At 41.5% G+C, this 23,778-nt stretch overlaps 1 protein-coding gene across 1 annotated transcript; it reads left to right on the forward strand.

The window, feature by feature from the left end:
• The first annotated feature begins 3,376 nt into the window (after positions 1-3,376).
• Positions 3,377-14,668, forward strand: lmo4b (LIM domain only 4b). The gene is made up of 5 exons (XM_083911539.1): positions 3,377-3,835; positions 5,432-5,672; positions 10,162-10,258; positions 11,414-11,569; positions 13,794-14,668. The coding sequence occupies exons 2-5, from the start codon at positions 5,437-5,439 to the stop codon at positions 13,800-13,802; spliced, it is 498 nt and encodes a 165-aa protein (XP_083767665.1). The 5' UTR covers positions 3,377-3,835; positions 5,432-5,436; the 3' UTR covers positions 13,803-14,668.
• Positions 14,669-23,778: the final 9,110 nt, after the last annotated feature.

A 23,778-nucleotide genomic window follows, 5' to 3' on the forward strand; every position in this document is an offset into this window, starting at 1 on the left:
ACTACCTTCTCAAACAAAAGAAAAACAAAAGTGCTCAACTCAACTCTGTCTTTGGAGTGAAATGGGTGCCAAGCCAAAAATCATACAGCAAGCAAATTAAGTCATCAGCACTCAAGTGCACAGCTGCAGAGAAATATGTTCATTTTTCTGCTGCTGTGTACATTAAGACTTAAATTGTCTGTTTAACCTTAGCATACCAGTCTGTTCTCATTAGGGTGTCAAATACTGACGCTTTGTCATGTGCCCTCAGTGTTTAATATCAACCAATCCAATCAGGAAGTGCCAAAATCTGCAGCTCTCTGAGTGTCCACTGGGGGCAAGTTTCATAATAGAGCAGTTTCTCATTGACCCCCATGTTAAACAGACTGTTTTCACAGCATCATTAAACCTGTTTAAGGCCTGGTACAAAAAAAACATTCTAGTCTATATGTCTAGGTCATATCTCCATGACAACACTGAGGGGGTGAATGTTTTTGTAGCAGGCTAGTTTTTGTTTTATTGGAGGTTAAAGTTTATGAATAATTAGGGGCACGGCCTCTTGAGTGACAGCTAGCCGCTGACCCTCACTTCTCCTTGTAGGTATACGTCAGCCAGATGGACGTATCTCCCTCCCCCTAACGTCACATACATGCCCTTTTTTGGTAAGAGGAAATGAGGCGGAGTCAAAGTCTGACAAGACGGCGACTACCATAGGCAAGGTCGATTTTATCAAGCAGAGAGAACGAACCCCAACTGAGAGGCTACGTCCGTTTTTTATATAGTCTATGATACTAATGCACAAGACACCCTTGACCTCTGGTGTAAAAAGGCACTGGACACAGGTCAAACAAATGCAGAACTTTCACCAAAGATACCACAGTTTGTCTTTCGTTCGTGTCCTGTGTGCCACTTGTTAGTTAAAAACATATTTAATCTTTTCCTAGCCATATCCACGTAGTTTCATTTCTTTAACCTAACCAAGTAGTTTTATTTGAGTTCCCCGTGTTTAAAATAATGAGTGGCAGCGTTAGATATTGAGCCTCTGGTCTAAGGCAGAAAAGCAAAGAACTGTATTTCCAAAATGTCGAACTATAATGTGTTTTCAGCTAGGTAGCCAGTTACTCATTTAGAAGATTTCATTTGGAGATCTTTCTGCTGAGTCCGCCATCCTCCATTCAGTCATGGATCGGGCCCTCTCTATCTGTAGATAATCTGAACTCTAATCTTCTCTCATCAGTTGGCTCAGCTAACTGAATATCATTCTCCGTAAAAGACAGCACACACACACACACACACACACACACACACACATGCACTGAAGAGAGCGTGATGCTATTTCACAAACACTTGACTGTGGTAAACAATGCAATGTGATCTTATGGAATGAGCGTGAGAGAAATGGATGGTGACCTGCGTGTTGTTTAGTTAGAAGATTGCCTGCGGTGTGTACACTTGCAGATTGAAACCGGCCTCTTTGTGGCTCAGTGTCACGTTAATAGAATATAACACAGAGTGAATCCCAATCTGAAGTTAACCACCATGTTGAATGTGACTCTCTTGCTTTTTTCCCACAGGGCAAGCAGCTTCATTATGAAGCACCGTGGTCTCCTTTTCATCTCGGTGAAATCACCCCTGTGGGGAGTATCAACACAGCGAGCCGCGTCTGACGCTTTCTTGTCCCTGTTTAAACACTGAAATAGTATTGCGCCACATTGTTGTGTGTTTTTTTTTTTTTATCTGCCGTGCTTCATAATGCAGCTGCCTGGAAACTGCCACAGGACTGAAAGATGTCAGCGGAGAAAAGAGATGATCAATTTCTGAGGGACCCCCCCCCCCAACCACACACACACACCTCCCCCACACATCACCCTGACCCCTCCTCCTCCTCACTTCAACTAGCCATAATTATTTTGCAAAAGAGCTCCAGAAAAAGAACACGCAGAGTAATTTCTCTTGCCCAGTTATGAAAAGCTCATTAAAATAGGCCTGGAACAAACAAAGCTTTTCCTGTGAGGCCCCTTTTCAAATTCATTTCATATTTTCCCTCTGTTTTAATCATTTATATCAATTAATCATTCCTTGGTGGAAAAGATATTCTTTGCCATCTTCTGTGGTTTTTGTTCTAGTGAGCGAGAGGCTTGATGAGGACGTCAAGAGAATGTGGCTCAAACCAAGGTGGAGTAGCACTGGCTTTGCCAAAGGGAAATCAGCCCGATGCAGCGCAATCTCTTCGGAGCTGCAGGAATAATTAAACAATTACAGTCAAGAAAAAGATCATCTTTATACATCTGATGTCTTTCTAATGAAGCCAGGGGCATCTTATAATGAAGCTGTTTTGTCATGTAAAACCGCTCAACCCGGTGAATCTCAAACAACTTTTCTCCGAGGCAACTTTTCTCCAATAGCAACACTTTTTTCCAACTTAAACTGAAGACGTCACTTGTCTTTCCTGAGCAGTTCCTGCAACACTTCAGCTCTTCTTCTGGTAAAAGCTGAATGTAAAAGAAGAATCCCCCTTCTCTTAGGAAACCCTTCTCAGCACCACATTATTTTTTATTCAAAGGTGTTGGAATTGCTTTCAGTTTGTCTTGTCTTTAAAGTCTCACGTGATGGTGGATAACCTAAACCTGTAAGACTGAATGAATTAAAGGATCCCAGCCAAATGGAGGTCTTGCAGATTAGCCTTAATAGGTGTTGAAACCAGTGACCTGAGGCTTAATGAGGTTGTAAACGACAGCAGGCCTTGCGATTACTTCCAGTAACAGACGATGGCGCCACTACGCAGCTATTAGGTCTTGCTGTTTCCCAGAGGTTGGAGTCACCCTCTGTAAACTAAGTAGTTACTGAATGTCAACTAATTCAACTCAGACGTGAGATGAATGCAGTTTAGGATGCAGTAAGTATTCAGAGAAAAAAATATGTAATGTCTGCTCCTATATGAAACCAGTCCAAAGGGACATCCGTCACTTTTATCAGGTTAATATTTAGCTATCACAGCCAATTATTCCCTTTATGGATGTTAAAGAAGAGAATATACTGCACAAGTTATTGTTGACCCTCATTAAACCGGAGACGCGCTGAGAACAGACCTAAAACAAGTGGTTCCTCGCAGACTCTCCTCTCCCTGTCTGCGTTTTCAAGTGGGAACATTTGACACTCGTCGTCTCCTCGCCGTTTCTCCCGCACCTCTACGTTCCCTCTCCACCATTCACCTCCGTATCCGTCCTGCTCTGCGTGTCCGAGTCAATCTCACCCCCCCCCCTATCTGATTGGCTGTGTTTGTTATTCCTGTTAAATGGACTGCGCGCTGATTGGCTACGGCGGCACCTTCGTCACGCGGCTAAAAGGGGTTTTTACTGGAGGTTTCTTCCTGTCAGCGACACATGTAGAACAAGCAGCTAACGGGACCTGGAGAGAGAGAGAGCAGACCGGAGGACAGTCAATTACAGCCGCTGCGCCAGCCTCGTTATTTCTTTTCCCTCTCTCTTGCCAAAAGCAGCACTTCTCGGTCTGAGGACGTTACGACGTGCGCAGACCTGTAATTACGTCTTGCAATGGACTCCTTTTGTTCCGGCGAAAAAGAGAGCAGTAAAGCAGCAACAGTAAAACGGGAACCATCCAGTGGAAATACTATCTGATAACTCCATTTGCTCGCGCTCCGCTCGTCGCCAGTGAATATCCGAGCTCGAGTCATAACCGAGGTTCGCTGTCGCGCGGAGCTGGAGGCCGACCGCGCGCGATAGTGTATCCGCTTTTTTTTACCTGTACTTTTGGGGACTGTTGAGCCTACCTGTTTACCTCCCCGCCCGGCAAGTCATTAACTTTCCAGCCATTACTCTCAAAAGAGACAAACGAGGTGAGTGTTCGCTGATATCACAGCTGTGTTGCATGGTTCTAACGTCTGTTTTTATCCCTAACAGTTTCTAGTTGACACCGGGAACCAGTCCCGTCGCTTTCCTCGTGTTTCTCTGGTTTGTCTTTTGTTTTAAAAATGCTGCTGCTGGTGATATTTGATAGCCTGCGTTTTTCTTGCGACGTTATCTTCCCCCTCCTTATCCCCCTATTTACCCTCCAATAACACCAATGCGATGCTACGTTTCTTTTAGTTCCCACTAAAAAGCAGCAGCCAGCGGACAGGAGCTTTTAGCACATGGTTGCCTGAAAATTCCCCCCTCTCTCTCTCTCTTTCTTTCTCTCTTTCTATTTCCATGACTTGGTCTCTGCGCCCAAATTGCCTGTCCGTGTAATTACTTGAGTTAGCCCATTTAAGTTAAAAGCCACCCCTCCCTTTCTCTCCCCCTCCTGTCCCCTGCATCTCTCAGCGAAGAGGGAAAAAAAGAAGAAACTCTTCTCTGAATGAAACTTGATGATGGTCCGTCTTGTTTATCCAGAGAGTCACTTTCAGCTCGGCTTTTTGATTCATCTCCTTTTAGATGAAATCAGCACTGAGGTTCGCTGTGTTTTGTCCCTGAGAGCCATCGCTAATGGGCTTACTGAATGCTTTTCTGTGTGCACCCCCCTCTCCCCCCTCCCCAGCTCTAATTAGCCTACCTGCCTTTCAACAAAGATTTGGCTTTACCCAGGCATGTAGTCGGCCTCACCAAATTGGAGAGGATTACATTTGAAAGAAGCCACATTAATTTTGTGGGTGAAACAAATGCCTGCGTTGCATTAGATTTGAACACTTAGCATCATTACAGGAGGCCTGTGGTGTATCAGGTCTCTGCATCCTATTAAAGTGCTGTTAAATATTGGTTGTCAGTCGCAAGATGGTTCATCTTCATCGCTCAGGTCAAGGAGCTGCGAGCATCAAGTGTTGGTAAACACAGGAGCCAAACTGTTTTCACATGTCAGTTTGAAGCTGACTCTGTTTTAGCCTATTCATACTGTTTCCTTTGTGTTTTGCCATAACTACCACCTCCCAGCTATTCACTGCAGTAGAGTGAGGGATTGTACGGTGAACTATTGTGCTATTTAGAATTTCTTAGGACAGCTCAACAAAAGCCCATGCTGCATAATTGTTCCTTTGGCTCCCGGGGTTAACAGTTAACAGACATTCATCGTGAGAGGTCCAATGAAGAAACAGCATATGGATGAGACGGAGATCAAGGGCAGATTAGTTCACTAAATGACTCGGAGCTCTCCTGGAGCACAAGAGGATTCAGAACTGTTCCCTTTATGAGATCAGCTATTGTGTTTTGATGCGATTTGCTGTCTGCAGCCGTTCAGTGTGCAAGGGGCCGGAATTTTATATTTGATAATTGATAAATTCACTTGTGGCATGTGGTAAACATTAATCTATTTCCAACTCCAACATAGCCCTGTGACCCATTCCAGGTCCTGACCCGATTATATACAAAAGGATACTTGTTTGATAAAAGTGTGAACTTTCTGGGTGTGACCTGTACAACCAGCGGACTGTTAACATCATCTCTTCTGTGTGCGCTTTTAGGGACAATGGTGAATCCCGGAGGCAGCAGCCAGCCACCACCGGTGGGCACAGGTTCTCTGTCATGGAAGCGGTGCGCAGGGTGCGGGGGCAAAATCGCAGACCGCTTCCTCCTCTATACCATGGACAGCTACTGGCACAGCCGATGCCTGAAGTGTTCCTGCTGCCAAGCCCAGCTGGGTGAAATCGGCACGTCGTGCTACACAAAAAGCGGCATGATCCTCTGTAGAAATGACTATATCAGGTGAGAAAAAGACTCTGTAATGCACGCATGCATTATTTAGATTAGCAATTATTTTTAGGAGATTATCATTGATCATTTATACCGCAGATTATCTGAAGCAATTGCTGTTCTAATGTTACAGATAATTAGATAATTCATTTCACATCTTACATGAATTATGAAAAGGATCTCATTTCTCAGGAACCAGATAAATTTAATTTTAAAAGTCCTGGAATGTATTAAGAAACCATATTAAATCAAGTTATAAACAGAGAAAAATGGGGCTAGTCATGCAATGATCAGTAAAGTTGGGTGTATTTCGGCAGAACATGTGTCTCAAATTGGACTCGCATCATCAGTGTTCATTAAAGAATCCTGGTTGATGTCTCCCTGGTCTACCCTGAAAGAGGTCAAACACGCTGGCATGTTGACAGAGCACAAAGCAAAAGAGTTGTTCTGCAGGCCATCTGCATGTCTGTGCTGTTTGCTGCTCATGGTCAACTCAAGGACACAAAATTGTACTTGTCGGATTTAGATTTGCTCTACGAAATGTGTAAAGTGTCCAGGGCAGATTGTTTTTTTATTTTTTGCTTTTTTTTAATATAACACAAGCAGTATTTAATTAGCAAAGAGAGCCTTTTTAAATATTCTAGTAGGTGTGTTAGACACCCAACCAGAGCTTATTGATGACACTCTCATTCTGGTAATGTAGAGCAGTCACAAGGCACAGTTTACTGGAAGTTCAAATACTTTCTTGAGTCAGTCTGGGGCACAAGTATGGTGTTGATTTGAGCCCTATTAATTTACTGTTGTAACTATTATTCTCCAGCACCTTAGTTCACTTGCAAAACTTGTTTTTTCGCAGAATTTGTCAACTTAAAGTACATGAAAATTCATGGTTCTGAGTTTGGGCACAGTTTTCTTTTCTTTTGCAATAATAATCGCAAAGATTCACAGTCAACATGAACATGCAACACTGCACGGATAATTCAAAATCTAAAGTGTGCCTGTGCACTCTCACACCCACCTCCATAAAAAGGATGAGGAAGTCAATGGGGTACTTCATTCATAATGGGACTCTAACGTAATTAAAACTGGAAGGGGGGTGGATACACCTTCCCACTTGTAATAAGAGCATGCTTGGTGGAAGAGCTAAAACGCATATTATGGAACCATGAGATCTCTGTAGAGATAAAGATAGGAGCGGGGGAAAAAAACATCTGACAGTGAGTCTACACAATTAAATGCTTTAATTATAGTCCCCCTCCATTTCCTTTAGTCCTGATGGGTTTTATCTAATGAGATCTGGTCCCTGGCTTGTATCCGCTCCCAATGACGTGTCCGAAATGAATGAGAGCCACACTGCAAACAAAACATTTAATTAACCAAATTGGCTTTTGAGAGAGAGCAAGAGAGAAAGACAGATAGAGAAGAGGGATTATTGTGAAGGCCATTTGCTGCTGTTTTTCCCCCCTCATCTTAAAGGGGCAGACTCATCTTTGTGATAGACTGCTATACTGCCCATATAACATACATTTTAAGCCACAAACTTATATTAGCTGAGATGAAAATGCTCATCTGATTGACCAGGAGTTGAAACGCATCACATCACAGCTATAATGGGATGTACGCCTTGCCTGGGATGATACCCATCTCCCATCAATCAAGCCCCATCTCTGCTTTTCATGCTGTGCTGCCACCAAAAGCTTTAATGTCAAACTTTAAGCCAGAGTTGCGTTTGCTGTGGGGATCATGTTGTTTTAAGCTGGACGTGATATTATTTCTGTGGGCTGCTAGTAGAGGGAGAATTAATTTACTTGTGGCTGCAGGATTCAGGGAGAATGCTGTCCCCTTAATTGAATAAGCCTAGGTAATTAAATGGCACTTTTCCAATAGAACGTGTGAGGTAAATCTAATAGTTGGTTATTTAATATCACTTTGAAGTCTGCCCACTCAAGCACTATGACAGCACAAGAGAATGTGAACTATTAGGCCGGGAAAAAAACGGGATCTCAGAAATTAATTAAATCGCATGCAATTTAGGGGAAACGTTTATCTTGATTTGTCATAACAGAATTAATTCAAGGCCTTCAATTCACTTGGGGCCAGATCTGTTACTCTGAATTAACCAAGTGTAATTTGGCTGATCCCCCACCGCCACCCACCCTACACACACATGCACACGCACAGACTCACACCTCCCCATCCCCCTGTTCCCAAAACACATGCACATACACAACACAGATCTCCTCCCTCCCTCATCCTAGCAATCTCCCCACCCCTTCCCCGGCCCCTCCACCCTCTCCTCTAATGCAGCTCTTGCCATTATGCAAAGCCCCGCTTCAGTATCAATATGGCCTAGTGCTTTTAAGGTGCTTTGGCTGCTGATGTAGAGAGGCATTTTTAATGGACTGTGTTGCAGAAATCATTGTTGTAGGGTAATTTTACCCTACTCAAAGGCCTTGGTGAATGAGGTCTGCATTTACTAGACAGCCTAGCAGCAAGCCATGCTATATTTCACCTGGCAGTCAGTGCTGAAATGAAATCCAATAGTCATTGCCTATATAGACAACAGACAGCTCCAAATGTGTTTTTTGTTTGTTATTTAATTTAATCAAACACGTTGGTCGTAGCAAAGTCAGATCCACAGGGGAAGAAAACAGATAAATCAAAATGAAGCCACCCTCTAGAAACACAGTAAGAGCCACTGTTTTTTTAGGGGGGAAAAAAGCTGAAACCAGATGTGACACTGCAATTAAAGAGTCCCTTGGCCTTAATTATACTGACCTGGGGTGTCTACTTCACCGCAGCGCTGTAGGTCACTGGCAGAGGAGGCCATTAGAGCCCAAGTTCAAACCGATATAGCAGCTTAATTTAGCACCTAAAGGCTTTGGCTCCTTAAATCAAATACTATCAAGAGCTATCCCCCTGATAAAATAATTAACCTGGTATGAGTTCCACACTGTGGTGAAATATAAAAGGCTGTGGTGAAAACATGCTGTAGTCTCTGTTTCGACACCTCTCAAAAGAATTCCCACAGACGAAACTCCTCGAGGAAAAAAAAAATCATCGCGAAGAACAAAGAACATATTTTCAATTTGAGCAAAGTTTGAATTTTAGAATGAGCCAGCTTTGATATGCAGAAACATCTTTGCAAAAGAAGTGTAGTTTTGCTTTTCCACAGATTGCATGAGCACGAGAGTCTTAAAGCGAGGCCTATATGTTCATTTCCGCTATCATGTTTGTCCCAGTGAAAGCAGAGAATTGGCAGTGTTGTGACGACAGTCTCCAGTTAATTAGTTTCTGAAATTGAGTTTTGATGGAGCCTTTCCAAATGATGCTAAGACAAAATTTGCTTCTGCCTAGGCTGTCTTATTGAAAGCCTTTTCTGTGTCCCCTTTGCAAAGAGCTCTGGGTTGTTTGTTCGTCGATATATCTAACAACTGCTTGGGTTATAGCTGGGATGGTAGAGGCATTTATTCCGCTGCTCCGTCTCAGCACGAATTTGTTAAATACTTTTCATAAAAGAATGACTGAACAGAAAAAAAAAATCCTTACAACATTTAACTCTTGTTGTTTCTTTCCCTTGTTAATTTTTTTTTTTTTAAGGCCAAACAACTTTATCTGATGCACACACACCAACGTTAACCACTCCCCCCTATCCCTTTCTTCTTCCATCCCTCTCTCCCCTTCTCTCCGGAGCATGTCAGATGCCGTGGTCTTATTTGATTGCTTAGGAAAAGTGCAGTGATAGAGCAAACACCCGGTGAGATATGATGACAAATGGGTCCAGATCCCAGTAAATTACTTTCTGCTCAAATCGAAATTTCATTCAGTTTGCTGCTCACCGAGATGAAGTAATCTAAATTGTGGACTCAGAAGGAAGATAGAAGGGAAGCTGGAGCAAGCATTTCATTATCAAGAGGCAGAGGGAAAGAGAGAGGGAGAGAGAGAGAAGGTTAGGGACGAAAGAGATGAGCAGAAGCAAATCTAAAGTGTTGACACCATGATTGAAAAGGTTAACCCATGCACATTATATATCAACCCGAGTAGCTACTGGTTTCTAATGGAAACACGGCACTGACAGAGCATTCACAGGAGTCCTAATGGCAAAAGCACTATGTCTCCGCCTGAATGTACAATCAAATCCTCTTAGGTCCTGATTGCTTATGTTCCAGGTTATTATTAGGTTGCAAAAAATGTGCACCAAAAGTAATATGCAGTTTCAGTGCTAGATGCTTGTGGAAAGCCGAGTGCTAGAGGATTAATTTCCCCGTCAATATTGTGATGATTTCTCCATTCTGTTGCTCTTTTCTCTTTCTTCCCCTCCTCTATGTTTTCCCTTCAAGGTAGAAACTGAACTGCGGAATAGTGAACTTTGCACTCAACGTTCAGTCACCTACTCGACAGACACGTGTGGACGCCACTGTCTATACACAAGGCTAGCCTGTGAAGATGCCTACAGTGGTTCCATGGTAACACCTGTTCTTTTCCTTCCTTTTTTCCTCAGATTATTCGGGAACAGCGGAGCTTGCAGCGCTTGTGGTCAGTCCATTCCAGCCAGTGAACTGGTGATGAGGGCACAGGGCAACGTGTACCACCTCAAGGTAAATTCAAGTTTCTGCTTTGAAATGGCTAATGTAAGACTTCTTTGCGCCTTTTTAAAATGAAAGCCTTGTGATTAACAGTGCTTTTCATTACAATGGCCCTAAATTGTATTGAGTTCAATTAATCACACAGTCATTTTATAGCATATTTGAATCAATATGTCTTTTGTGGTCAGTAAATGTTGAAAAGTTTGTTTTTTGGGGGGGGGGGGGGGGGATTTGGCGATGGAAGCACAATAAAGCTACTGTCTATGAAGAGCAAGGTTTATTATAGTTTAAAGCAATTCTACATATTCAAAAACCAGTATGATGCAAAAAGTTTAGTTTTAAGGAGTAATCATTATACATAACTTAGTGCAACTTAAACAGGTAGGAAAATAATTTGTTTGTTTAACCCGGTCAACAGAACATTAACAGAAATTTAAATTGCCATCTATTTTGATTAACGGTTAAAGTCACTGCTCATAGTCTGATTCACTGGATGTGGACTGGCCTGTCATTGACAGCGTATTTCACGTGTCACTCTCCACTCTTCGCTGTTTGTGTGTTACCCGTTTTAAAAAAACCCTGTCTGTGTGGGAAAAGGCAACCTCCGTTCATTTTGTGAATGGTTGTGAAGAGACTACTACAGAGACTATAATATATTTTGTGTGGGGATTTAGAGATTTTAATGCCACCGCAAATCTTTCAACAGAAAGTTAACTCCTGACACTATTTTGCAAGGGCGGCATCACAGCATCCGGATCATTGCGATGCCCAAGATGATTGTGATAGATTTAAAGAAATGAACACCACACAGAGCTATTTCTCCCCAATAGCAGAATGGTAAAGGATAAAGCTGAACCATACTCCAGGTTGATGCAGCGCTGTGGAGATGAGTCGCTCCAGCCTCTCAATTGTGAGAAATGCTGCCATTCTTTTATCCCATGTGATAGTAAATTAAATACCTAGGGTTTTGGATCGTTGGTCAGACAAAACAAAAAACTGATAACATCAACTTGGGCATATGAAAATAGTGTTTGGCATTTCTGACTGTTTTTTAGACACAAACATACTCCTCGTTTTTTTTTTGCTGTTGTTTTGTTTTTGTTTTTTTCACTGCCTCATGGTCCCCGGGCCTGGTTGTGAATGGTTGTCTCTCTGTCCCCCCTTCAGTGTTTCACTTGTTCCACCTGCCGGAACCGGCTCGTCCCCGGGGATCGGTTCCACTACATCAACGGCAGCCTGTTCTGTGAACACGACAGACCCACAGCACTCATCAACGGCCATTTGAGTTCACTGCAGACAAACCCACTACTGCCCGACCAGAAGGTAAGACCCCCCATCCGTCCCAAAACTGCACTTCCCCTGCTCCAGTGACACATGACAGGTGCTGTCTGATGATGGAGAGCACTCCAGAGTTCTTTGTGGTCTTGTTTCAAAGTATTAAAATGGGCAGAAGGCGGATAACTTCAAAGTAAAGGACAAGTCAGTAAAAGGTTGTCATCAGTCAGCTGGAGTCATTAGTAGGAAAAGAAAAACATCTGTAATTTCCGAGGCAACATTTTTCACTCTGTTTACATGCATGTCGTCGATTCAACTTCACTGCAAGGCATGCAGCAGACACTAAATCTTACAGAGCAGAGATGAATTTTGTTTTGAGACAGCCAATGGATTTTTCCATCATTCTTGTTGGAGGACACACTCAGAAAATCAGTATTAACCGTCAGCACAAAACATGTGAAAATGATTTTTTTTTTGTACTGCCGTCCTTGCTTTCAGCTTGTTATGAGCAGATACATATTCGCCTCATCTTGAATTTATTTGCCGTCCGGAGCCACACATCCAACTGTGCTGAGAAAGGACGCACGCTGCCATTAATACCCAGTGTTTAAAACCGCATTTGACTACAGTATCAACAAGACTGGGATCACCTGGGCTAAATTATTACCCCAAGGCCAAAAATATGTATCCAGGGCCCGAGGTTGAACACAGACAACAAGCTGCAGCAGCCAGTATATCATGAAAGCTGTCATCATGGCTTTCCCTGATTTGATCTTGATGCCTCCGGTGAAAGCAAAACAGAAGGCCTAATCATATACGAAGGATAACTTCATTCTTCAGGATAGCTTCATTCTGCCCGCAGGAGATATAATCATTTTTGCCTCACAACAAGGAGCTTTATTGATACCTTGTCTGCACACACAGCACACAGAGAGATATGGGGGGTGTTTGGAGTGTGTCAGAGTCTGACTGAAAGAGGAATTATATTGTTGGGAGCATGCATTTCACCTTGAGTGGTTTTGTGAGTAGAAGAGAGGTAGAACTCCATTAAGCCCCCCCACTTCCCTCCCTCCCTCCACGTCACAGGCCTTTTAAGGGCTTGTCACTTCTACAAATCAGCTCTTAGAGCTCTTAGAGCTCCTCACATTTAAATTGAAAGCCGTTGCATTATCTAGCTTAATTTTAAATGTCTGTTTAAGTCCTTACTCCCACCCCCAATGTCTCTTGTAGCATGGTTGGTGTAGTAAATATGAGGCCTCATTGTTTATTTATGCGCTAACATCAATTGTAGTGAAAACTGCTGAATTATTGATGCTAAAATGCAATCTGAATATTGGCCCTGGTGCTTTAATTATAGCAGAGAGAGAATTATTAAATAAACAGAGACACATCGCTCAGTGGGAACAGACTCGGGATGCTTTTGTTATCTCTGTGAGTGAAATAAGGAGAATGAGCCTGCCGCTGAAGCACTTTATCGCGCAAACATTCTCATTTCTTTTGCTAAAACAGAATTTGGACGGCCTCAAATAACACAGCCTTACAGTTGGATAACAGCTCTCAGTATCAATATACCCCATGCATCTTCAACAGCACAACATAGACTGAATATAGGCTGGTTTAGCAGAGAGAAAATGAAGCAGTCACCGCTCATACGGAAACACAGGGTTATCTACTGACCATTGTTTTGATTATGTGCGATTTTGCCGTGACATAATTGGTGTAGTCCGCATTCATGGCGTAAGACATTTGATGCTCATTTATTAAGCTTTCTTCCTAGCTTCTTCCTAATCTCTTTGTTCAGAACAGACAAATTACCTCTCTCATACAGAGCTGCTTTGACCCAGGGGAGCGAGACCCTCCCAGCGTCAGTCACTTTAATTAGCCCCCAAGTAGGAGTTTGCAATTACTAATAGACTGAAGCCCTCCTAGTGATTTGAGGGATGAAGGGAAAAGTAAATCGCATAAAGAAGAAAAAGGAAGAAGGAAAAAAAAAAACATTTTTCTGTTTCACAGGACTGAACACCTCCTGCAGTTATGTTGGAGCGTGGTTATAATTATACCAAAGAGAATCGCTTCATGGATGCACTTTTAAGTTAATGCAAAGTAAATGGGACACCAGATGGTCTTCAAAGCCTGGCTGATCAATAAATTAAACAGTGGAGCTGGTGAAAAGTTGATTTATCAGGGTTAACACATTTTGTGAAGTGATACTCTTAATGATAGCCCGATTGTTAAAAATGTTTTTTTGTTTTTTTTATCTCCCACTATTCAGGTGTGTTAGACGGAAGCTGTGCAGGAAGCAGGATGTGTGCCTTCATTTTAGCCCTTACTCATTGTCACCTGAGACAGCGTGGATCAGCAGCACCCCAGCCTTTTAGGTGTGCTCCCAGGCCCTTTGCCCCAAAGGAATCCTCTACCCATCTTAGCAGTTACCTGACTTTTAGTTCTGCAAACCATACCCAGTGCTCAGCCTTCAACCTCGGCTTTTCCCCAAATATGGGTGGATACTTGCACTTAATGCACCTGAATCGGGACCCTGAGGACTCCATGACCTTGGAATTAAAAAAAAAAAAAGGAAACCGATCAGAATCCAAGGGGACTCTTCAGGAAGAGAAAATGAAACAACATTCAAGACGATGTTGTGACTGAAGTGAGGGGAAGACAAAAGACTAACAATGTTAAAGAGATGCAGGCTTTTCAACTCTGCATATTTGTTTAAAAAGACGTTTTGGGGGAAAACCTGGGACCTTTTCATTTTTCCTTTTCTATCCTCATTTCCCAACAACATGGTGTTTCCAGTTTATATATTTTAAGTGTTGTCAAAGGGGAATGTGTTTTGTTTTTTTTCTTCGGTGGTATATATAGAAAAAGATGGAGTTTTAAAAAAATCTGTGGCTTTTTGTGGAAAACAAATCATGAACACTCTTGGTGTATTTGTAAAACTACCATGTATGTACAGTATGCATGTAAATGTTGTTGTTGAGGCGTGGCTACAGTACATCTGACCCTCCGCACTCCAGTCCTCCCTCCCTCCCGTCCAAACCTAAACCCATGGCAAACGGAAGAAATTTGCTCATAGTCAGTAATGTAGAGATCATCACCAACATATAAATGCTGAATGAAAGAGAAATTTATTTGTGATATTTTCCGAGACATTTGCTCCAGTATGGTGTATTTAAGTAATAAAAATATTGAAGATTTAAAAGCCTCCTTAAATTCATTGCAAAGCCTCAGAATCTGTACTCAAAGGCCGTGTTTACACCCTGGTTTGTGGACAGCCAAGACACATCGCCGTTGACACCAAGGTATGAAATAATGGAAACTGCTCTATCCTAGCTGGAGATATCACTGCCCACATCTACATCCATAGGGAAAATCAATGGACACACACACTTCATCCAACTCCTCGACAAACGGGCAAGCATTGGTGCGCAGTCACCAAAATAACCACCTCATCCTGTGTTGATGACATATTTTCCTCTTGCATCCTTGTCGGGGATGCATCGGGACACATTAGCATTCACACTACACCTTGGTAAATGGTTTTAGAGATCAGATCACGATGCATCTTCTTGGTCGTTTACGGGGTCGTTCAATAACTTTGGGTAATAGATTTTGTTATTATTAGCGCTGAGAACTCTACTTCACACACTTAGCATTGTGATGAATTAAGCCCCTTGCTTTTACCAATGAAGCATTCAGTCATTATACCTGAATTTCATAATTAACTAACTGATATCAACGTTTAACTTGTCTCCCTTACCATTGAAGATCGCTGTCATTCATTCTTTTCCAGCCTAGCAATCATCAAAGTGCATCATGAGCGTCTCGCTGAAAATGGATAAACATGTATCCTCTCTTTCTGTTCAAATGACCGTTTGGTATTCATCACTCTAATACCTGACAGAAATAGAGGAAAATGTCCCTTTGAAGATTCAATTACTGCAGAGGGGGAGAGAGGTGTCTCTCTCTTTGGCAGGCACAAATTGAATGGGCTATTTGCAGAACAAATTGGTGTTTGAAGTCCTTGCAAGACCTAATAGGTCTGAAGGAGGAACCCGGTAATGGCTGATGCGCTTATCTGTGGAGTCTGGGCTCCTCATGAGCCCGCCGCCGTCTGTGGTTGAAACAATGCTGCCGTACAGGATAAGACTTTCTTGAAAAAATCAGATTCAATACAAAAGAAAAAACAGGCCCAAAGAGTAAAGAGACTTTTGTGCTTCAACATGGAATCTAAATGATATGACAATCTGGCAAAGCTAGAATGAACTGATGTGTTTTGAATGCAAACGCTTCTGAAACCAACATGGTGATACATAAATATTTGAACATGAGTGGTATTTTCACGTTTTTTTTTTTGAATGTTGTAGGGCACTGAAACTATGTTTTGAATGCCATAATAGCAGCAGTTAGGTAACATACGAGTCAACAGGTCCCTAAACCAGACAGGCTTTTTTTCCACAGAAGGCAATTTGACACTGCAAGAAAAACACAGATGTGAATCAGAAAATTACTAACCCCCCCCCCCCCCCCCCCCCAAAAAAAAAGAATAAAAAACAAAACAAGCCTTACCACCTCTCGAGGGCTTATTTGATGACTGTAATTGCCGAAAAGGACCCTGGGATGATTTTATGCCGGAATTTCCCTTTAAGCCCGGCCCCTCCATGTTAGCAGATGGGACATGGGCCAGACAAAAAAATCTAATTGCACGTCAAATACATTATTCCCAAAAACAATTTTTTTGTCATTTAAAGTAGTTCTGGTCACACTGAATTATTTGATGCTATAAAAACAGGATGGACAACCGTGATTGATTCAAGACTGCACAGGCCTCAAATAAGCAAGATGGCTGAGTCCTTGTTAACTTCCTGTCAGCTGATGTCATTCACATTCCCTGCAACAGGAATCAAACTTGGACCCATTTCGAATGTTTCTGTTTGCAACTTTGAAAAGGTGTATAAGCTATTGTGCAAACTGGCTCACTGTCACACAGAGAAGTTGTTAATGTTATTAGTAACACCTGTTTTTTTCTGTGACCACAAGTCGGAATGTGTGCTGTATTTATACATAAGAAAAATAAAAGATCAATGAACAATAAATAGTACACCAGAGAGCAAGGGAAGAGAGGACAGACCTGAGAAGAAAACCTCAGTGTTCTCGAAGGTTCCAAATAAAGCTTTTTGAACATGTCGTCGTTTCCTAAGAGCTTTCTAACTTGCTGGATTCACTTTTCAGGATCATGTTTGGACAAGAGTCCCCTTTTAGCAATATTTTTAGATGATAAAAGGCAGATGGTGGAACTAATTAAATATGCTTGGTAATATTTCTAGATCTGAGTCCAAGACAGCACCTGTCCTGCCTCTCAGTGGTTAGATGAAGAGTTAGGGTGTGCAGAAAGGCCAAGCTAAGCACCTCAGCACACGCTGCTGCCATCATAAAGAAAACCGCTTTAGTTTAGCACATTTAAGACAGAAACTTGGATCATTAATGCAACTGTTTAAATCAATGCCACAGATATTGTTTTGTTTTGACACCCAAACCAATATTCACCCTACACGTGGTTGGGAAACATTAGTGTCAGAGTGAACTTTAAACCTCCCTTTAGAGCAGAATATCATTGTAAATGCACAAGAGCAATATGGTCAGATTTACAAAATATTAAACAATCTCATGGGATGATTTAGCTTTTTCACGTAACATTTAAATGGAGCTTTGGCTCGAGGTCCTATGAACCACTTAAAACAGGGAACATTTGTGGGAATGGCTATGTAAACATCATCAACATGTATTAATACTTAGATGACTGCAAAATGCTTCAAAAACATCATCCTCGTGTAGCTTAACTGCTGATTTGATTTAAGGACTTTTAGGATGATTCGAGTATGAATTATGAAACACGTTGCAGTCGTCATCCGTGGTTGATGACTGGGAGGTGGTGAGCAGAGAACCAGACCGTCCATTCCCCTTCCACCTGCTTATTAAACGACTCACAGGCCAAAGAAGCCTTTGAGTATCAGATTTTTAAAACATGAATTATCCTTTAAGTTGATTTTGGGTTTGATTTTGCTTTTAAGTGTAATCCACATCATAACAACACTATTTCGTGCTGCACTGACGTTGGTCTTTTCCATTATGAAATCCGCTTGGTTCCATTAAGCTGTTTACTCTCTCTCTCTCTCTCTCTCTTCTCTCTCTCTCTCTCTCTCTCTCTCTCTCTCTCTCTCTCTCTCTCTCTCTCTCTCTCTCTCTTACACACACACACACAAACACACACGCACACAGATGAATAATTGTAAGCTGTGATGCACACACCACATTTTATACGTCTCCCTTTTCAACTTATTCAATAAGTCAAATAGGTCAGTTCCAGACTCGGTGATATGATTAAAAACACACACAATTTAAACATAATCCATATGTGAGAATTTGCTTTGATGTGGCAAACCAGAGTGAGGGCTAATGGATCTCACCCACAACAATGGAGCACACTTAACCGGCGCGTCTGCCTGAGGGAAATCACTTTGCCTCAACTCCGGCTTCTTCTTGCTCTCACTGGGGAGTCTGCTGATGCACCACAACTGGATTACTTATGATTAGCCACCTTGTATTTATTTGTAATTAATTTACGTCTTCATTCTGTCACAAGTTTTTGATTTGTCTCAGTGTGATTGGGAGATCTTTTATGGAAGGCTGTGCAAAACCAGGGAACCTTAATCAGAAATCTGCCAAACTAGCTCTCTCTCTTTTTGTTTAAGATATCACAATACACATAAGATATTCCAGATGCTGTATTATTATCTTTTCAACACATTTTATAGATGTATTTATTGTGCAGTGTAAATGGTTGAATATCCTGGGAACATGCTGTGTGTGTCTTCTTTCTTTAGTTGTGTAACACAGGCCGTGGCGACTCCAACTACATGAATTGAACCAAAAGCCTCTATTGAATATAAACCCATTAAAATACTATCATAAGACCCATTCATTTGAAGAAAAATATATATTTACATACTGAAACAAATCTAATAGTGGAACCATAGCAAATGAGATGGCAAAATACCAAGCAGGCAATAATATTTTTTTCCACTGAGTAATGTTAGACACATTACTTATGAGTTACATAACGCATAAAGGTGAGTCTAACAGTTTTCATACTGTGCACTGGTGCAGTACAAAATAACTACAACTACAGCCTGGCAACTCTGCTACTTATACTTATGACAGCACATAAGTCGGCATAATTATGTGTAACTTTAAAGAGGTACTGCACACTTTCTGTAAACATGCTGTAAACTAAATGTTATGACTATACTGTGATAAAACACATCAGTGACATTTCTCCCCAAGTTGATAAAAATCTGCATTTCATGGGCTGAAAAAAAACATACCCCCTACTGTCTTACATAAGCCCTAACTTTGCATTTCAAACGCTGAGGCGACCAGTTGGGACTTCTCTATGTCATCATATTTAAAAATGTTAACGCTCTAATGTGAGGTGGGCAACCCCCCTCCTGCTGCGTTCCTCTGAAACTTTTTTCAAAATAATGCAGTGGGCGGATTTAGGCTCAGACCTGGAGGGGAAGTTACACTTTAAGCCTTAATATGAATCAAACAGGTGAGTTATAAAAAAAAAACTCTCCCCTGTACAGTTATCAATAATGGGGAAATAAGCTCTAGAGACGTTTTTGGTTGTAAACATGTTTAATTCTGCTGTAAACTAGGGTATTTTAACATCGGTGTCTATGAGGATTGGCTCACCTGCCAGGCCAGCCTCAAGTGGCCACTTGAGGAACTGCAGTTTTTTTTTCTGGACTTTGTGTTGGCTTCATTTTTCAGCCCTGGGGCTTGCCTTGTGGAGAAAACACATTTAATGTTAGTTTTGATGGACAGTTTTGAATGAAAAGAACAGGGCATATACATCCACACAGGAGTAACGTGTAAGTAATGAAAAAATAATGTTGGGCTTGCGGCATGAATACAGAAGTTTTTGAGGGGAAGAAGATTGATATTCTTTAAGTCTTCAACAAAGTTTAAAGCAGGCACTAAAACAAAAACATGACATGAAGCAAAAGGCTGCTGTCTCACTCACAGATACTTTTTGATATTTAAAAGAGTAAGATGGTATTCAGTGTATGTAGTTTGAAGCTGAAATTTGTCATTCCAACAATAAAAATGGTACAGCTGAAACTAAATATTGAGTTTTTAGGATGTGGGATTAAAAACGTAATACAATTTTGAAAAAATTGTCTGAGTTGGGCTAGCCTCCACACAGCTCTCATCAGAGTTTGCCTGGGCCAGGAGTGGCTGCACATGGCTTTCACTGTCAATGTAATAAGCGAACATGGAGGTGGCGGCTAACGCGGCAATAGTGCTCTCACTGGCGCACTACGCTTGCAGGGCTTCTGTTGGAGATGATACTGCTGATCAGATCGTGAAAGTAGACAGACGGTGGAGGAAATGGAGAGCACGAACAGTTCAGTGCAAACAAAGAACTAGTTAGCTCCACGGTTAGTTCACACTCACCGGGGCAACCTTGCTTTGGCAGAAAGTGTTGCTCATCAGCAGCAACGTTAACCATCCACACCTGGACACAAGCAGTATCAGTGGGTACCAGTTACTGGCGGCCAGTCAACCAGGGGAACGGGAAGAAGAAGAAGAAGAAGAAGAAGAAGAAGAAGAAGAAGAAGAAGAAGAAGAAGAAGAAGAAGAAGAAGAAGAAGAATTCCTTTTATCTGTCCCGCAAGGGAAATTTAATGTTTTCACTCTGTTATTATTATTATACAGGTTACACACACACAGGAACGAAATACGTACATGCACATACAGGACCTATATACTGTACATGCAATGAATGGAGAGATGTCAGAGCGAGGGGGCTGCCAATGGATCAGCACCCCGAGCAGTTGGGGGTTCGGTGCCTTTCTCAACAGCACCTTGGCAGTGCCCAGGAGATGAACTGGCACCTCTCCAGCCACCAGTCCACGCTCCATTCATGGTTCACACAGGAAAAACCACGCTTTCATTCCCAGGTCGTCAAATACTGACGCCAACGGGAAGGACTAACATGAACATTCGGTAGCGTGCACTCACATGCTAGCATTATTAATGTTCCGAAAGTCGAGTACAGAACCTCATCTCATAAAATAAATACATGCTGTATCAGCCATTTCCTGCATTTCTTAAGTAGAACTTCATACCATCAGTCAACTTTCTTTATTTCGGTCCACCATTCGCTCATCCATCCATCTGTTTTCTTGGCCACTCTTGATCAGATTTTGCCAAAACCTGTGAAAATGATGCATCTCACCAATGCGTTCCAGCATCTCTGTAATTACACTGATTAGGTCCAAGGGGGTTTGTCTGTTCCTTTGTTCATTTGTATCTCATAAACCATTTATCAGATTTTGACAAAACTTGGGAAAGTGATGCATCTTATCACCACGCTCCAATTTTCTCAGATTATAATGATTGTAGGTCAAACATCAGGATGCTAACGTGTTTACTACCAGAGTCAGGAGGTACTCCTTGTTTGCACTGTCTCCATGTTTAGTCATCTACATAGTTAGCTGACTACTTCTCTCTCTAACATATCAAATAATACATGAGGTATTTTAATGTTACTGACCAGAAAAGTCATGTTTGTACATGAGCATGGTATTCAGTAAGCCGCAATCCAAGCATTCAATGAAACCCGAAGCCCCTTAAAACAACATAATGGTGTGAAATGTGGTTCATAATTGTCTTGTTTCAGCCCAGCATGGAATCAGCAAACAACTTAAAATAGTGCCTGGGCTGGGGTGCTCAGTTACTTAGCAGGGTGTTCAATAACACAGAGAGGGACATGCAAATATTGGTCAGGCAATTATTGGCAGTCATGTTTGGCCTAAAGTAGCAGGTAACTCTATCCTCTCCATTATCTGTGCTGTGAACTATGGTGCAAGGAGTCCTGTTAAAGCTTTGCTTTTTACTGTTATTAGGCTTACCTTCTGATGAAAAGAGGCTCACTGTACGCTCAGATGTCCTTCGCAGGGGAAATGCACTCGTAATGTAACGGGAGAAACAAAGCACCTCCTGCCCTCAGGACTCTTATCTTCTTAAAGCCACATTTGCTCAAAGTGCAATTTGTTAACATGCAACAAAAAATAAACAAATCTCTTCACATTTTCACATAGAAAACTTTCCTAAAAAAATGTATGAAATGTCAAAACTTACATACCATAATGAACTATTAATAACAACTGTTATAAGATAAAGAAATATAATCGGCCCTTAATCAAGTAACAGCATCATCTTTTCCACTGAATAAATAAATAAATAAATACACAAAAGGTATTGGAGACCATCTTTCTCTATTGACATTAGTGTTTATTTCACCAGAGAATATTACTAACATGCCATGTGAGCTCAGTCAGCTTTTATGGGACATTATTGAAAAAATGAGCATAAATACAAAAGGAATGAGATACTCAACACTTATGTCAACCTGCTGCACACACACACGCGCACACACACGCGCACACACACACACAGACCCCTTTAACTAGTTTGACTCTTGAAAAGCATTCCTTGTTCCATTTTCCCCCATTCTCCTCAAGAATGTAGTAACAATAATAATGCATTAAGTGGGCTGAGTACTCTAAACACTCAGAGCTTCCTCTCACAGTAAGTGCAGAACCAGTTTGTCTGCTGTTGAAAGCATCTTACACAGAGTCCCACAGAGAGTGGAGAGTTCACCTCCACTCCCCCACCCCTCTCTTTCTGTCTCTCACACACACAAACACACACAACAGACTCCTACACGCTGTCTGTGGCTCTGGATGATGAGCCGAAAACCCCATCAGATTCGAGGTCTCGCTCTGTCTGTAAATCAGAAGACCTCAACATGTGGTGATATTGTTTTTGCGCAAGTGTCCTGTGATGCCTGCAGAAAAAGTCCCATCTGAGTTCCAGCGAGCATCGTGCTCCTGTCTGCTGGAGCCACCAGCATGGTGCAGCTCTGAGCAGGGGGTTAAATCCCCCATAAGAACACTAAAAGGTCACCAAATGCTGTTGTTTATCAGCCATCCTAAAATGAAGCTCTGAGAGCGTACCCTGTGGATTGCTCTTAGTCCCTCTGTGTTTGCATCGCAAACACACCATAATGAAGATCTCAGTACTTATGCAGTAAATTGTAAATTTTAAAATAATTGTATTATTTGGTAATTGAATGTGTTAACAATCATTACTTGGTTCATTGTTAAATGTTTCATATCATGCCTATTTTCATGTTCATGCTTTTTGGTTTAAACTAGAACATGTTTACATAAATACAAATTACATTCATACAAATTACTATTCAAAAATCACATTATTTTCACCCTCTGTCTGAAAGGCTCCATTTTAGCGCCTTTCTTTTTAAGCCCCGCTCCTGAAATAGTCCAGTCTGCTCTGATTGGCCAGTGTTTCTGGTCACTCTGTCATTGAAGCTGGGGTAATAACTGTAACAGCACTGTAGCCTCACTTTCTACCTACAGTATACAGTTTAGTATAGTGTAGTTTAAAGACACCCTTTCTGAATACAGGCTGTGTGCATTTCTCTGTGGAGGAACATTGAGTGTTTTGATACTTTCATAGTATTTATGCAGCACCAATATCTGAGACCTTTAAATAATTAATATACAGTGCATGTTTTTCTAATATAACATCATTTTTAAATTGACGTTGTTACCCATACTTGCTACAAAGTTGAAGTGAAGTTTGTATTTGAGCATAAATTAAATGATCATTTTAAAACTCGTCAAAACTTTAAAAACATATTAATTCAGACTGAAAATATTGTTTTTTTGGAAAAGCAATACTTTCATTATGTACCCCTAAAAAGCAATGTATAATATATATATATTTTTAAAAGAAGCTTTTAATAAAGATTCTACATATTCAACTTTTAAGTTATACTATAAAGTTACAACTATGCTAATTTAGCTAACTTCAGCTATGAAAGTTAGCTAAATTACAACTACTTTAGCTACCTGACTATTCACTTGAGGACTGCAGTGAGACCGCCTGGATCGGCAGGTACAAAGGCAGAGTGTACATTTGCATGTTGATCAGGTATATTGATGAAGTATTGGCCTTTTACCGGCAAAGGTTTTGTTGCACTGACAGCAACGAGTGTAGGTGGAGCAGTTCAGTCCCGACAAAATCCCCAGTGTCCTGCAGTGTTGCAGTTAATAACACCAAAACGTTAAAAAGGGCCGATAAAAGAACCGGTAGAGTCC

The sequence above is a fragment of the Echiichthys vipera genome (assembly GCF_963691815.1).
Source record: "Echiichthys vipera genome assembly, chromosome: 3".
NCBI classification, from domain to species: Eukaryota; Metazoa; Chordata; class Actinopteri; order Perciformes; family Trachinidae; genus Echiichthys; species Echiichthys vipera.